The sequence below is a fragment of the Palaemon carinicauda genome, chromosome 4, assembly GCF_036898095.1.
Source record: "Palaemon carinicauda isolate YSFRI2023 chromosome 4, ASM3689809v2, whole genome shotgun sequence".
Taxonomy (NCBI): Eukaryota; Metazoa; Arthropoda; class Malacostraca; order Decapoda; family Palaemonidae; genus Palaemon; species Palaemon carinicauda.
This window is the reverse complement of record NC_090728.1, coordinates 54,699,822-54,716,396: the sequence shown is the minus strand read 5'-3', so window position 1 is coordinate 54,716,396 and position 16,575 is coordinate 54,699,822. Positions and strand designations below refer to the sequence as shown.

At 41.2% G+C, this 16,575-nt stretch overlaps 1 protein-coding gene across 2 annotated transcripts in view; it reads right to left on the bottom strand.

Annotated features, from left to right (window-relative positions):
- The window catches only part of LOC137639965 (protein arginine N-methyltransferase 9-like), a 54,474-nt gene that overhangs the window by 25,191 nt on the left and 12,708 nt on the right, over positions 1 to 16,575 (bottom strand). For both annotated transcript variants that reach the window (XM_068372287.1, XM_068372288.1), the window contains exons 3-4: positions 6,533 to 6,674; positions 4,455 to 4,581 (exon numbers count right to left, since the gene is read on the bottom strand). In XM_068372287.1, the coding sequence (XP_068228388.1) occupies positions 4,455 to 4,581; positions 6,533 to 6,674 (269 nt within the window). The remainder of the gene's footprint in view (positions 1 to 4,454; positions 4,582 to 6,532; positions 6,675 to 16,575) is intronic.

Below are 16,575 nucleotides of genomic sequence, written 5' to 3'. Positions count from 1 at the left end.
ACCGTGGTTTCAACTTCATCTTTGAAAGAAAAAATAAAATTATAGATGACTAACACCTACACTGTATAATTTCACAATAATAAAACTGGTCAAGTAACAAAATCTTAATGTTAGTACTACACTTCACTTTACTGTTGTCAATTCATTACACCTCAGTGGCCTTGAAAAGGCCTTCACCAAATATCTGTAAAACTACTAAATTTTTGTACATACCCAGTCTATCACTTTGAGTGATCAGCGCATATAAAACATGTTTAATACTAAGGTTGGGTTTAATTGTGTATGGTGTAGTTCTCCCCTAGAGTTTCCAAGAGATAAAGTTTAGTTAACAAGGTCTAGAATCATGATCAAATCATTCTAGATGTAATAAAAACTAATTTCTTTCCTCTTACTCTCAATAGGTTTCTTCGTTCACGGTTTTACTCACTCCATTCAGGCATTACAAATATCTTCCTCTATTTATTTTCTGAAAGTCTGTGCATCTCATGATATCATAATATCTTCCATGCATTCTTCTATGTTCAACTACACAAATGTCCATTTTACTGGCAGAACATTACCGAGAGGGGAAACAATTAATGGAACCATATTCATGAAACCCATGTAAAGAAAAAGTACATGAACATTTTCTACTATACCATTCAAATCTAACCTAACAGTTTGGTATAAGTAGAAACTGCATCTCACCGAGTATCCTAAGATCTAATGAAAATATTACAAAATATTCTCAAAGTCATATGTACCAAGTTTGAGGGGAAAAAAATAACATTCGCATCCAAGCTTTATATAAGGGTACTTTCATGGAAAGAAATAGTTTAATCGATAAGAAAAGGACTTAAAAAAAAAAAAAAAAAGGACCCTTTTGCAAGTTCCTGATGAGCTCACATGAATCTTTCACATGGCTATAGGTTCAGGTATTGAGCACAAAACCAAGATGATGACAAATCAGCCCCTTGGTAAGAAAACAACTATAGAGTACTCTTGTCTATTCTAACCTCAAAATAAGAAAGTTCCTGTTTTCAGGCGGAACAGTAAAATTAATAAATTTAAGATATTTGTGACAAAGAGAGTAGTATCTTCCATATTAGCATCAATTAGCTCAACTTAACATATTTAATAAATGTACAGAAAACCTATCCTGGAAATTTTACTAAAAAAAAAGGCAGCTGAAAAAGCCACTTTCTGATGTTAAACTGTGAAAGCAATTCCTAATGAAAAACAAAATTTCAAAATTTAATAATGGAAACTATGATATACTTTAGGTAAAATGAGCTCTTAAAATATAATCCTACAGAAGTGTTCAAAGGAACAACAGATTTGAAAACAAATCTCAGATGCCAAAGATTGGGCTGAATTGGCTCTATGTTATATCCAGCTGTTAAAGAACACTTAATTGTTCAGTGTACTTAAAAGATACAGTAAAGGAAATATGCTCACATGAACTTCTACACCACAAATATAAAGATATAACAGCTTACCCAGACCTTAATTCATATTTCAGGACTTAGGGGTTTATCCCAAATCCTCCTAAATCAATAGATGGAAACTAGAGCAGGGCCGAGTTTAAGAAGTTGGTCAGCTAGGTGGAGTAAGATCTAGAGCAAATAATTCAAATTGAAAGTCGGAAAGCAGTAAAATATGGGGGAAAGAATGCAGCATGGAATTTTCATTACTGCAGTGTACGCCATAACTCACAAGGTACAATGCAGATTGTGCCTCCTAAAAATGGGCATAGTATTTCTATGCATGTACAAATGACGGGGCATGAAGAATAAACCTAATTCTTATTGCCTACCAGAACAAATGAAAGCTGTAGTCCATGGTGAAGACCTATGTTCATCCAAATTAGGGTAGGTCCTCTTCATTTCCCATCCCATTGACAGAATAGGCAATCATCAATGATAAATAAACACTGTCTTTTTTCTTGTAGACCTTTGTTCAAATTAGTTTTCAATTTTTAATACAGTAAATAAAAAAAGTTACCTTTCCAATCACTTAACTGATCATATCACACCTTACTTCCTGACTTATTTTTAGCTACAAAAGCATCTTATAAAAATAAAAACCAGGGGAGATTTATCAAAAACGGCTCACGTTTAAAAAACTAAAGAGCTCCTCACACCAAGGCAAAAAGAATTACGGTCAAGTCAATTTGAGCTATAGAGAGCCTGCCAATACTCCTCTAGTCTGGCATGAACCTTAGGCAAGGATATCCCAATTCCACATCCAAACCTGGTTCTGCTTTGGTTGTAAAGGAAAACTTTATATCACTATGGTGACTTTGACTAGTTTCAACAGATCTCAATCTTTATGACAAAAAGCTTAGCTTCCTTAATAATAATTTTCACTGCTATTCAGCTTCAAAAAGTGGAAATGGATGGGCTTCATGACATACCTGAACTAACAAACTCAGAAACTGAAGTTTATTAAAGCCGCTGGTGAACGTAAACCATCATTAAATTACACTAAATATATACAGTAATCTTAGATAACAGAAAAATTCCAGTGATAATAATCCTACATAGTAAAAAGTATAAATTTTTCTTTTTTTTTGTCAGCAAACCATTCCTTAGAAAGCTTGGTAAGAGATCAGTTAAAATTCCAATGTTCAGCTTGAAGTTTTCTTGTTGAAGCATAGCATACTTTATGGCTAAAGTTTCAATATTTAGGACTTATGAAATTGAATAAGTGTAATATAAATTTAAATATGCAAAAGAAATTGCTAGAGACAAAAACTTTTCTTAAAAGAGCGTAGTGATATTTATGAATATTGAAGGATCTATAAAAATAGAAATCGGAACTGATTGTAACCTAAATTTGACAGCTAAAATAAAGAAAAAGGCTTATCCTTTCTAAGAGGCTTTTGGAAGTTTGGTTCACGCCTAGGTCGCATAAATATCTTGCATTTTTTCAAGTAATAAAAGCTGAAAATTCTTATGACCATTATAACAACTTAAATTCAGGATTTGAGACTTTAAATTTAATCAGTATTTATAAGAGACAATATGTTTTGACGATAAAAAAATCTTGTAAATTAAATATAAAAAGCTTATAAAATTTAAATTCCTAGATAGAAGCTACTCTGTTTCCCTACTGAAGAATGATAAGCAGATTCTTTAACTGCAGACATGGACTAAAGTCTATCAAAATCTTCCATTAAACAATCTGGAAAAAATTATATTCTACAACCTTTATTTGTACAGGATTAAAAAGAACAAAGAATCAAAGTCCAAAAATAACAATAACCCACAAAAGGAAAACTATAAAGCAACGGAAAGACATAAAACAGAATCGCACTTAAATTTAGCACTGGAAAAGCTACCGGCTTCCTCTACTTTCATGTTCATTATATTACCCCAGAGTTCAATACCTGGACGGAGTTCATTTTCCATTTCTTCTGGGATGCTAAATGAAAACAGTTCAATCAGTGATCCATCAATGGAACAATTTGCGCTGAACTTGAATACTTTCAGAGGCATTCCTGATAAGCTTTTACCATCTGAATCACCTTCCCACCAATAAATATGAGGATAACCTAACATACATCCGAATACCGTACTTAAATTAGTATCACTCGGTAACTTAACTTGGATTGCTTTAACTACTGATGAATTGGCAGAGGCAGTGGACTGGCTAGCTTCTACATTTGCACCACTGGAGCTCCTGTTATCATTACTACTACCACCCTCACCCTGGGATTCCATTTTGGTTGAATTTTCAGACGCACCTGATGTTTTACTATCATGTATTCCTAGCTGAGAAATGAGAGAGTTGAGGTGAACACGGAATTTCTGGTGATTTTCACTACTGGAAACTTTTGGTGTTGCTTCACTAATATCAATTAACCAAGTTGGACTGGCACTTGTAATGCTGTGAAGAGTTTGCATTAAGGCTTCGACATTCACAATCAACACATCTAAATCAAGTTCTACCAAAGCTAATTTGGACGTCAGCAAACCTTTAGCCTGAGCCTGGTTGAGGAGACAAAGTAGACCTGATGTGTCAGCTGTGCACACATCCCAAAGAAGGGAGGGCTTGATCCCCTGATCTACAGCCACCAAAAGAGGAGCTACCTCATCACAATAGTGACTTCCCCTTCCATTTAGACACTCGCGAAATAATGTGCGCCATGTATCCAGAGACATGATGCACTTTCGATTCAACAAAACTCAATGGAAGGCTTTAACAAATTAAAGGAAGCTAATACTACCAAGAATAAGTCCCACAACCCATTGTAATAAGACTTTTATAGTAAAGCACTACATTAAAATTTCCTAAAAAATATAACCAAAAGAATTCTTTGTTGAGAAAATAATACTCCTGAATACTATATAAAAATTCAAATGTGTTATGGTGGGTTCTAAATATATCAAATGACTAACTATAGCTTACAACTATCCCTTGCATGGGGAGTAGCCAAATTCACTTTTATAAAAATTTCAATTCAAATGTACCTGTACAAAATTTTTGCAAGCAGATAATTTACATCTGGCGAATCTGGATAATGTTTCAGAGCTACTTCGTACAGTTTTACAGCCTCCTGGAAACCCTGATCCTCTTCAACAGCAGTGCTCCATGGCTCTGAAACCAAAGGATATATTAATTCATCTTCAAAATGATAAAAGATTACCAAATCCAGATTTGTACAAACCATGCTATAACAAACTAATGAAGGTCAAGATGCTGACTTAATTCCTTGACCTATATATATACAACAAACCTGATCATACGCTTAGACTTTTAGTAATTATCTATGCACTTAACCCTTTTACCCCCAATGGACGTACTGGTTAGTTTCACAAAACTCATCCCTTTACCCCCATGGACGTACTGGTACGTCCTTGCAAAAAAACTGGTATTTACATTTTTTTTTGCATATTTCTGATAACTTTATGAGAAAATTCAGGCATTTTCCAAAAGAATGAGACCAACCTGACCTCTCTATGACAAAAATTAAGGCTGTTACAGCAATTTACAAAATATATATTGCAAAATGTGCTTAGAAAAAAAAAAAAAAAAAAAAAAAAAAAAAACGCCTGGGGGTTAAGGGCTGGAAAGTTCCAAATAGCCTAGGGGTAAAAGGGTTAAAGTACAGTAATGAAAAATCAAGGGCAGTAGTACCATCATTTCACATAGAAAAATTTAATCTTAATAATAAAATCTGTTACTTCTATACTCACCAAATGTCAATATCGTTTTGACCCCATAACCAGATTCAATATCGTTGTTACCCAAAAACACAAAAAAAAAATTTCCATTTTCCTCCCTTCAAGATGCCACTCCTCTTGTCCACCAAGGTGACATCTTGCTGTCAATGTCAACCTAATTTAGTCTCGACATCAAAACTAATACTGGTATGCACATGAACATCACAAAAAATATTTTTTTTCTTAGTTTAACTGTAAGGAAATAATTTTCTTTCTTATTTCAATATGTTTCTTTTAACCTCCCCCTAACATTCATATTGATGACTCACACACTGATGGAGGAAGGTCATGAAGGAAAGAGATAGGAAGTCTCTAAGTCTAAAAGAAAATAATCAATCATACACCAGACTCTTCTCATTGTGTAGTGCCTTGGTACTAAAATGTTACTACTACTGTGAAGTTATTCTAAACACCTCTAAGACTAATTAAATTAATCCATCAATACAACTGAAAGAAAACCCACTTTTATTAAAATATCACCAGCCACTATTATGGTAACAAAGGGCCAGTAAGTTAATAAGAGAAAACGGATTCTTTAAGATACTCCTTAGACTATGCTGCTTTGGTTAAGCTCTAATCTGCAACCAAAACTTTTACTAAAGACAGATTCCTACAAATTTTTCAGCACTGTGCTACACTTCTAATATGCACTCTAACTTAAATTGTCAATAAAACCAAGCTTTCTCTGAGAGAAGCAATATGATCATCAGGGGAGGTTCATAAATAAAAAAATTCTTGTTAAGTATAGAAACTATTATCATTATTACTATGCTCATTGTTTTAGCTACATCATCTGCAGATTGTGTACCTACAGTATCTAGTTTTTAGAATAAACTAGAGGGACACTCAGTAGAGATCAGACTTCCGCCGCAGCAGCTTATTTCTTGACCTTTTGCTCAACTTGACCTTGACCTTTCACCTTAACATGTATTAATTGGCATGGATTTTCAAACACTCAAATATGAACCAAGTTAGAAGTCGCTGTGACAACGATGTCCAAACTTATGGCTGATTACATAAATTAGTTATTTTACTTGACGGTAACCTTGACCTTTGATCTTGACCTTCCAAAATTTAATCATTTCCAGCTTTTCACATGACAGTTAATCCCTGCAAGTTTTATTACTCTACAATTAAAATTATGGCCAGGAAGCTGTTCACAAACAAACACACACACAAACAGGGGAGAAAACATAACCTCCTTCCAATTTTGTACACAATACTCTGGTCGGATGGGAGGAGATCCCAGATACTCCTAAGAAATTAGTTCGAGGTAAGTACTCTGTGTTGGAATAAATTAATCTTTAATAAATTACAGTACTCACCAAAAACTTCCAAAAATGATGAATAATAGAGTTCCTTAAGACTTGGCAAAGTAGACAGAGCAGAGGACAAGCTTGAAAAGCTCTTCCCAAAGTCTCCTTTACGAAGATACAATTCAAAGTTACTTAAGTGACGATCAGCAATCTGAAAGACATGGATTCACTTATAAACAAAACTAAGCAAGTGAATTAACTATAAAAATCAATTTAAATAACATACAGGTATTCCTAATAACAAAGCCCTATGCTTTCATTCACAAGACTCAATATGCCAAATTGCTAAAGAGGAGAAAGAAAGTTGGTGAAAGCTGATAGGATGGTCTATACACATCTAGAGCCTCAAGGTTAAGATGGCTAACTGTTTTACTTCTTGTGTGTCAGCCAGCAGATTTGCTGTTCATAAGCTTAAAGAACTCAATGCCTAGTTAATTTTTACTTTGTATTTAAGTCACTGCTAACCTTAAACGTTTTAGGTAATAAGGGTTTTATTTTCTCAGCTTTTTACTCTTTGCAGGGCATTTGACTAGCACTTACTTTATAATAAATTTAAATACTACTGCACTGAGTAAGTTTTGAAATATGTTATTTTTATAATAAAATAAATTTTTGAATATACTTACCCGGTGATTATAATAGCTGCAACTCTGTTGCTCGACAGAAAACTCTAAGGTAAAACTCGCCAGCGATCGCTACACAGGTTGCGGGTGTGCCCAACAGCGCCATCTGTCGTCCAGATACCCAGTACTCAATGTAAACAAAGACTCAATTTTCTCCTCGTTCCACTGCGTCTCTATTGGGGAGGAAGGGAGGGTCCTTTAATTTATAATCACCGGGTAAGTATATTCAAAAATTTATTTTATTATCAAAATAACATTTTTCAATATTTAACTTAGCCGGTGATTATAATAGCTGATTCACACCCAGGGGGGTGGGTAGAGACCAGCAATATATGTTTACATTATTATGAGCTAAGAGTTTTTATTTCATTTTAGAAGTTATCAAAATAACAAAAACAAAATAAATAGGTACCTGGTAAGGAAGTCGACTTGAACAATTACTCTGCCTTTTTAAGTACGTCTTCCTTACGGAGCCTGCCTCGCGATCCTCTTAGGATGCTGATCGACCCCTAGGATCTGAAGTATCAAGGGTTGCAACCCATACAACAGGACCTCATCAAAACCCCTAATCTAGGCGCTCTCAAGAAATGACTTTGACCACCCGCTAAATCAACCAGGATGCGAAAGGCTTCTTAGCCTTCCGGACAACCCAAAAAACAACAATAAAAACATTTCAAGAGAAAGATTAAAAGGTTATGGAATTAGGGAATTGTAGTGGTTGAGCCCTCACCCACTACTGCACTCGCTGCTACGAATGGTCCCAGTGTGTAGCAGTCCTCGTAAAGAGACTGGACATCCTTAAGATAAAAAGACGCGAACACTGACTTGCTTCTCCAATAGGTTGCGTCCATTATACTTCGCAGAGATCTATTTTGTTTAAAGGCCACGGAAGTTGCGACAGCTCTAACTTCGTGTGTCCTTACCTTCAGCAATGCTTGGTCTTCCTCACTCAGATGGGAATGAGCTTCTCGTATTAACAGTCTGATAAAATAGGATAAAGCATTCTTTGACATAGGCAAAGATGGTTTCTTAACTGAACACCATAAAGCTTCAGAAAGGCCTCGTAAAGGTTTAGTTCGTTTTAAATAGAACTTAAGAGCTCTCACAGGGCATAAGACTCTTTCTAGTTCATTGCCAACCATATCCGATAAGCTGGGAATATCGAACGATTTCGGCCAAGGTCGAGAAGGCAGCTCGTTTTTGGCCAGAAAACCAAGTTGTAGTGAACATGTAGCCTTTTCTGACGAAAATCCGATGTTCTTGCTGAAGGCATGAATCTCACTGACTCTTTTAGCTGTGGCTAAGCATACCAGGAAAAGAGTCTTTAAGGTGAGATCTTTCAGGGAGGCTGATTGTAGCGGCTCGAACCTGTCTGACATGAGGAATCTTAGTACCACGTCTAAATTCCAACCAGGCGTAACCAAACGACGCTCCTTCGTGGTCTCAAAAGACTTAAGGAGGTCCTGTAGATCTTTATTGTTGGAAAGATCTAAGCCTCTGTGACGGAAGACTGATGCCAACATGCTTCTGTAACCCTTGATAGTGGGAGCTGAAAGTGATCGTTCTTTCCTCAGGTATAAGAGGAAGTCAGCTATTTGAATTACAGAGGTACTGGTCGAGGATACAGATACTGACTTGCACCAGTTTCGGAAGACTTCCCACTTCGATTGGTAGACTCTAAGGGTGGATGTTCTCCTTGCTCTAGCAATCGCCCTGGCTGCCTCCTTCGAAAAGCCTCTAGCTCTCGAGAGTCTTTCGATAGTCTGAAGGCAGTCAGACGAAGAGCGTGGAGGCTTTGGTGTACCTTCTTTACGTGTGGCTGACGTAGAAGGTCCACCCTTAGAGGAAGAGTTCTGGGAACGTCTACTAGCCATCGAAGTACCTCGGTGAACCATTCTCTCGCGGGCCAGAGGGGAGCAACTAGCGTCAACCTTGTCCCTTCGTGAGAGGCGAACTTCTGCAGTACCTTGTTGACAATCTTGAACGGTGGGAATGCGTATAGATCCAGATGTGACCAATCTAGGAGAAAGGCATCTATATGAACTGCTGCTGGGTCCGGGATTGGTGAGCAATATATTGGGAGCCTCTTGGTCATCGAGGTTGCAAAGAGATCTATGGTTGGTTGGCCCCAAGTGGCCCAAAGTCTCTTGCATACATCCTTGTGGAGGGTCCATTCTGTTGGAATTACTGGTCCCTTCCGACTGAGACAATCTGCCATGACATTCAAGTTGCCTTGGATGAACCTCGTTACTAGCGATATGTTTAGACCTTTTGACCAGATGAGCAGGTCCCTTGCGATCTCGTACAACGTCAGTGAGTGGGTCCCTCCTTGCTTGGAGATGTACGCCAAAGCAGTGGTGTTGTCCGAGTTCACCTCCACCACTTTGCCTTGAAGGAGAGACCTGAAGCTTTTCAAGGCCAGATGTACTGCCAGTAGCTCCTTGCAGTTGATATGCATTGTCCTTTGACTCGAGTTCCATATTCCCGAACATTCCCGACCGTCTAATGTCGCGCCCCAGCCTACGTCCGATGCGTCCGAGAAGAGAACGTGGTTGGGAGTCTGAACAGCCAGGGGCAGACCCTCTCTGAGGCTGATACTGTCCTTCCACCACGTCAGGCAAGACTTCATCTTCTCGGAAATGGGGATCGAGACCGCTTCTAGCGTCTTGTCCTTTTTCCAGTGAAATGCTAGGTGATATTGAAGAGGACGGAGGTGTAGTCTTCCTAATGACACAAACTGTTCCAGGGATGATAGCGTCCCTATCAGACTCATCCACTTCCTGACTGAACATCGTTCCTTCTTCAGCATGTTCTGGATGCATAACTGGGCTTGGCTTGTTCTGGGGGCCGACGGAAAAGCCCGAAAAGCTAGACTGTGAATCTCCATCCCTAAATACACAATAGTTTGGGATGGGACCACTTGTGACTTTTCCATATTGACAAGGAGACCCAATTCCTTGGTCAGATCTAGAGTCCACTTTAGGTCCTTCAGACAGCGACGACTGGAAGAAGCTCTGAGAAGCCAGTCGTCCAAATAGAGGGAGGCTCGGATGTCCGCTAAATGAAGGAATTTGGCTAAATTCCTCATCAGCCTCGTAAACACAAGAGGAGCTGTGCTTAGGCCAAAGCACAGGGCTTGAAACTGGTAGACAACCTTTTCGAAAACAAATCTCAGAAAAGGTTGGGAGTCCGGGTGGATGGGGACGTGGAAGTAGGCATCCCTTAGGTCTAAAGAGACCATCCAGTCTTCCCTTCTGACCGCTGCTAGAACCGACTTTGTGGTCTCCATGGAGAACGTCTGCTTTGTGACAAAGACATTCAGCGCACTGACGTCTAGCACCGGCCTCCACCCTCCTGTCTTCTTTGACACCAAGAAGAGTCGGTTGTAGAATCCCGGGGTTTGATGGTCCGAGACTTTGACCACCGCTCCCTTCTCTAGTAAAAGAGACACTTCCTGTTTCAAGGCTCGTCTCTTGTCTTCCTCTCTGTACCTGGGAGAGAGATCGATGGGGGACGTTGCTAGAGGGGGTTTCCGTACAAACGGGATCTTGTACCCCTCTCTGAGCAACTTCACAGATTGTGCATCTGCGCCTCTCTTTTCCCAGGTCTGCCAGAAGTTCTTGAGTCTGGCTCCCACTGCTGTCTGAAGAAGCTGGCAGTCAGACTCTGCCCTTAAAGGACTTGGTTCCTTTCTTCTTTCCTCGTTTCCCTTCGGCACGAGCACCTCCTCTGCTGGAGGCTCTGCCACGAAAGGGCGGAATAAAACGGGACGCTGGAGTGTCCATCCTTGGTCTAGCTGACAAGATAGGCAAAGGGGTGGCTTTGCGAGCGGAGGACGCAACAAGATCGTGAGTGTCCTTCTGTATCAAAGAAGCGGCAATTTCCTTAATCAGGTCTTCTGGAAAAAGGCACTTGGAAAGAGGAGCAAACAGAAGTTCGGATCTCTGGCATGGTGTAACTCCAGCTGAAAGGAATGAGCATAGGTTTTCACGCTTCTTAAGGACTCCGGACACAAATGATGCAGCAAGCTCATTAGACCCATCACGTACGGCCTTGTCCATGCAGGACATAATGAGCAAGGAAGTCTCCTTCTCTGTTGGAGATATCTTTCTGCTTAGAGCTCTTAGACACCAGTCTAAGAAGTTAAAAACTTCGAAGGCTCTAAAGATACCTTTCAAAAGGTGGTCCAGGTCCGAAGATGACCAACATATCTTTGAGCGTCTCATGGCAAGGCGGCGGGGAGAGTCTACAAGACTTGAGAAGTCGCCCTGGGCAGAGGCAGGAACTCTCAAGCCGAGAACTTCTCCCGTGGCATACCAGACGCTCGATCTAGAAGAGAGCCTAGCAGGGGGAAACGTAAAAGCTGTCTTCCCTAAACTCTTCTTGGACTGCAGCCATTCTCCTATAACCCGCAAAGCTCTCTTCGACGAGCGTGCGAGGACGAGTCTAGTAAAGGCAGGAGTGGTTGACGGCATGCCTAACACAAACTCTGACGGAGGAGAACGCGGAGCCACAGAAACAAACTGGTCCGGAAACATCTCTTTGAAAAGGGCCAAAACTTTTCTAAAGTCCAAAGAGGGTTGCGTAGACTTAGGCTCGTCCAGTTCTGAATGCGGTTCATCTACGTGTGCAGCAACATCATCAGAAAGTCCCTCATCCGATAACTGATGAGGGAACGGCAACGGAGTGGGTAACGGCTGGATAGCTGAGTCCGGTCGCACGGGTGCATGCGTGACTGAGCCGGACGCAACATCATGGAACTGCTGCCCAGTCTGTGAGCTGGCAACAACCATAGCAGCGCGGGGACGCACAGCGTCTACTCCAGACTGTCTGGACTGATGTGGGTGAGCAGTGGCAACCACACTGGGTTGCGGAGGTTGACGCACCGCGTCAAAACAAAACAACTCTTGACGGTTGTTGATCCTCACGAACGTCAACGGAGACCTCCGTGCGTCGCTGAACGTCAACATGCGGCTGGCAGATCACACTGGAACGCATGGGTGGCGGAACTCTCTCAACTGGTGTGCGTGAGAAGGTTACCTCAGCGTCCACAGGACGCACAACCGATCGTGTGGGCGGTTGTAGGCAAGGAGCTGCACTAGCTGGTGCGGCAGCAACCTTCTCTGCACGAAAGTCCTGCATAAGAGACGTTAGTTTAGACTGCATGTCTTGCAGTAGAGACCACTTAGGGTCTACAGGAGCAGGTGCGGCGACAGACGGTGTAACTGTCTGAAGCGGTACCGCTTTGCCTCTCTTAGGAGGTGAGCAGTCATCGGATGACTGCAGCGAGTCCGAACTGACCCAGTGGCTACAACTGGGCCGTTGGACTTGTGCGGAAGGGACCGACTTGCGCTTTAACGGTCGTGAGACCTTGGTCCAGGGTTTCTTGCGAGAAACACCTTCCGAAGACGAGGTATAAATGGGCTCTCTCGTCTTAGTTAGGCAGGGGCGATCTTGGGTAGATACGCCCGATACCACGGAGGGAACGTCTGTTCGCTGATTAAAGCCTCTCGAACCCATTTGTCGTACGACATTGCTTCTCCCCTGGACTTGGGAGCTTGCAAGAGGTCCCGGACTAGGAGGACGACAGGCCCGAACAGACGAACCCTCAAGCGCAACACTATCCACAACACTATCACTCACTTTAACACTTCCCACTGCACTTTTGCACTTCAGCTCCTTCACATCCGCCATAAGTTGATTACGGTCACTAGCAAGGGACTCAACTCTCTCACCCAGAGCTTGGATGGCACGCATCATATCAGCCATCGAAGGTTCCTGAGTGCCAGGAGGGGGATTAGGAGCAACCACTACAGGGGAAGGAATAGGTTGTGGGGCATGAGGAGAGGAAATATCAATAGAACGAGAGGAACTTCTCCTAACTCTATCTCTCTCTAGCCTACGTGTATACTTTTGGATTTCGATAAAATCGAATTCCGAAAGCCCAACGCACTCCTCACACCGATCTTCCAATTGACAGGTTTTATCCCGACAATTGGAACAAACAGTGCGAGGGTCGAGAGAAGCCTTCGGAAGACGCCTTGAACAGTCCCTAGCATTGCACTTCCTAAATTTTGGGACTTGTGAAGGGTCAGCCATTTTGAATTGGTCAAAGGGGAATTCAAAAAACTATCAAAAAGTCATCAACAAAGAATCCGTTATCAAAAAGAGTTCAAGGATTTGTGTGAAGAGAAACCCTGCACAGCGAAAGCTCAAAACTAGAATAATGTACTTCACCAATTAGTTGTGAAAAAACTCCAGTTTAGCAACAGCGAGTAAGTACGTCTTGTCGATAGCACGACAGAGAGAAAATTGAGTCTTTGTTTACATTGAGTACTGGGTATCTGGACGACAGATGGCACTGTTGGGCACACCCGCAACCTGTGTAGCGATCGCTGGCGAGTTTTACTTTAGAGTTTTCTGTCGAGCAACAGAGTTGCAGCTATTATAATCACCGGCTAAGTTAAATATTGAAAAATGCAATTATCCTATTACTCGCTGATATGGCAAAAGATACCTAGCCTATTATCTTTATCTCCTTTTTCTATATTTTTTGTATTGTCAGCATTAGCTGTCTTTATTCTTACCTTTAAATATTTTTCTAAATATTTTTAGAAACATTTATTTTGTGTACAGTTTAATTTCTATAATGACCTAAACTTTGTACAATTATTTTTCCGGATGAATAATATGTATTACAGTATGTGATTTCACCGAGCTTCCTGATTAACATAGTAGCTCCATATATACTGTGCTTATAATTTATGATAGTACTTGGTAATCTTCATTATGCCTGAGCAGAGGAATATCAGGTTATCTGGAATGCTCTGTGCTAATTCAATACACTATCACACAAGATCTACTGATTTTGGGTGACATAAGGCATTCACGAACAATATTTCATCTGCACATCTATGCAATTCAATCAGTCTTACTCTCTTCTTACTGGATAAAACAAGTCTCACACCCGTAATAAAAAATAAGCCTAATAACCATGAGAAATGAAATAACGCATATGGAAAAGCTTCAACAGCGAGAGTCACTGATAGAGGGGAGACATCTGCCCAGAATAGTGGATGCAGAAAGTGCTGCATTCCTGCAAGGCAAATTGCATTACAAGTATCTCACTAATCACCTACCTACAACTAAGAAATTATCCTGTTACCAAGCTTTAATGACCATTATCAAGTTGACATTGGGAATTAGAGTTACTGTACTCCTAAAATGTTATTTTCATTAGTAAAATAAATTTTTGAATATACTTACCCGATAATCATGTAGCTGTCAACTCCGTTGCCCGACAGAATTCTACGGACGGGATACGCCAGCGATCGCTATACAAGAGGGGGGTGTACTCACCAGCGCCACCTGTGGCCAGGTACTGCAGTACTTCTTGTTGACACCACCTCAATTTTTCCTCGGTCCACTGGTTCTCTATGGGGAGGAAGGGTGGGTCAATTAAATCATGATTATCGGGTAAGTATATTCAAAAATTTATTTTACTAATGAAAATAACATTTTTCAATATTAATCTTACCCGATAATCATGTAGCTGATTCACACCCAGGGAGGTGGGTGAAAACCAGTGTACATGTATATCAAGAAGCTAAGTATCCCGTATTTCATATTATCAGTTATTCAAAATAACAATGAAATTATAAGTACCTGGTAAGGAAGTCGACTTGAACCATTACTCTGCCTTTAATAAGTTCGTCTTCCTTACTGAGCGCAGCGTTCCTCTTAGGAGGCTGAACAACTCTAAGGTGCTGAAGTATAAAGGGCTGCAACCCATACTAAAGGACCTCTACACAACCTCTAACCTAGGCGCTTCTCAAGAACGAATTGACCACCCGCCAAATCAACTAGGATGCGGTTCTTAGCCTACCGTAACAACCCAAAAACAACAATAAAAGCATTCAAGAGAAAGGTTAAAAAAGGTTATGGGATTAAGGGAATGTAGTGGCTGAGCCCTCACCTACTACTGCACTCGCTGCTACGAATGGTCCCAGGGTGTAGCAGTTCTCGTAAAGAGACTGGACATCTTTGAGATAAAATGATGCAAACACTGACTTGCTCCTCCAATAGGTTGCATCCATAATACTCTGCAGAGAACGGTTCTGTTTGAAGGCCATCGAAGTAGCTACAGCTCTCACTTCGTGGGTCCTTCCCTTCAGCAAAGCAAGGTCTTCATCCTTCATGTGAGAATGAGCTTCTCTAATCAGAAGCCTTATGTAATACGAAACTGCGTTTTTGGACATAGGCATCGAAGGTTTCTTGATGGCACACCATAAGGCTTCTGATTGTCCTCGTATAGGTTTTGACCTTTTAAGATAATACTTTAGAGCTCTGACAGGGCAAAGAACTCTCTCTAGCTCGTTACCCACCATGTTGGAGAGGCTAGGAATTTCGAACGATCTAGGCCAAGGACGTGAAGGAAGTTCATTTTTTGCCAAAAACCCGAGCTGTAAGGAACATGTTGCTGTTTCGGATGTGAATCCTATGTTCCTGCTGAAGGCGTGAACCTCACTAACTCTTTTGGCTGTTGCAAGGCAGACGAGGAAAAGAGTTTTGAGAGTAAGGTCTTTGAAAGAGGCTGACTGGAGAGGTTCAAATCTAGAAGACATCAGGAACCTTAAGACTACGTCTAGATTCCTTGCTCTGGCAATCGCTCTGGCTGCCTCCTTCGAAAAGCCTCTAGCTCTAGAGAGTCTTTCGATAGTCTGAAGGCAGTCAGACGAAGAGCGTGGAGGCTTGGGTGTACCTTCTTTACGTGAGGTTGACGTAGAAGGTCCACTCTTAGAGGGAGAGTCCTGGGAACGTCGACCAGCCATTGCAGTACCTCTGTGAACCATTCTCTTGCAGGCCAAAGGGGAGCAACCAACGTCAGCCGTGTCCCTTCGTGGGAGACGAACTTCTGAATAACTCTGTTGATGATCTTGAACGGCGGGAATGCATAAAGATCGAGATGGGACCAATCCAGCAGAAAAGCATCCACGTGAACTGCTGCCGGGTCTGGAATTGGGGAACAGTACAATGGGAGCCTCTTGGTCATGGAGGTGGCGAACAGATCTATCGTTGGCTGACCCCACAAGGTCCAAAGTCTGTTGCACACGTCCTTGTGAAGGGTCCATTCTGTGGGAATGACTTGACCCTTCCTGCTGAGGCGATCTGCCGAGACATTCATATTGCCCTGAATGAATCTCGTTACCAGCTTGAGGTTTAGACTTCTTGACCAAATGAGGAGGTCCCTTGCGATCTCGTATAGCTTCCTCGAATGAGTCCCTCCCTGCTTGGAGATGTATGCCAAGGCTGTGGTGTTGTCGGAGTTCACCTCCACCACCTTGTTTAGCAGGAGGGACTTGAAGTTCATTAAGGCCAGATGTACTGCCAACAACTCCTTGCAATTGATGTGAAGCGTTTCCTGTTCCT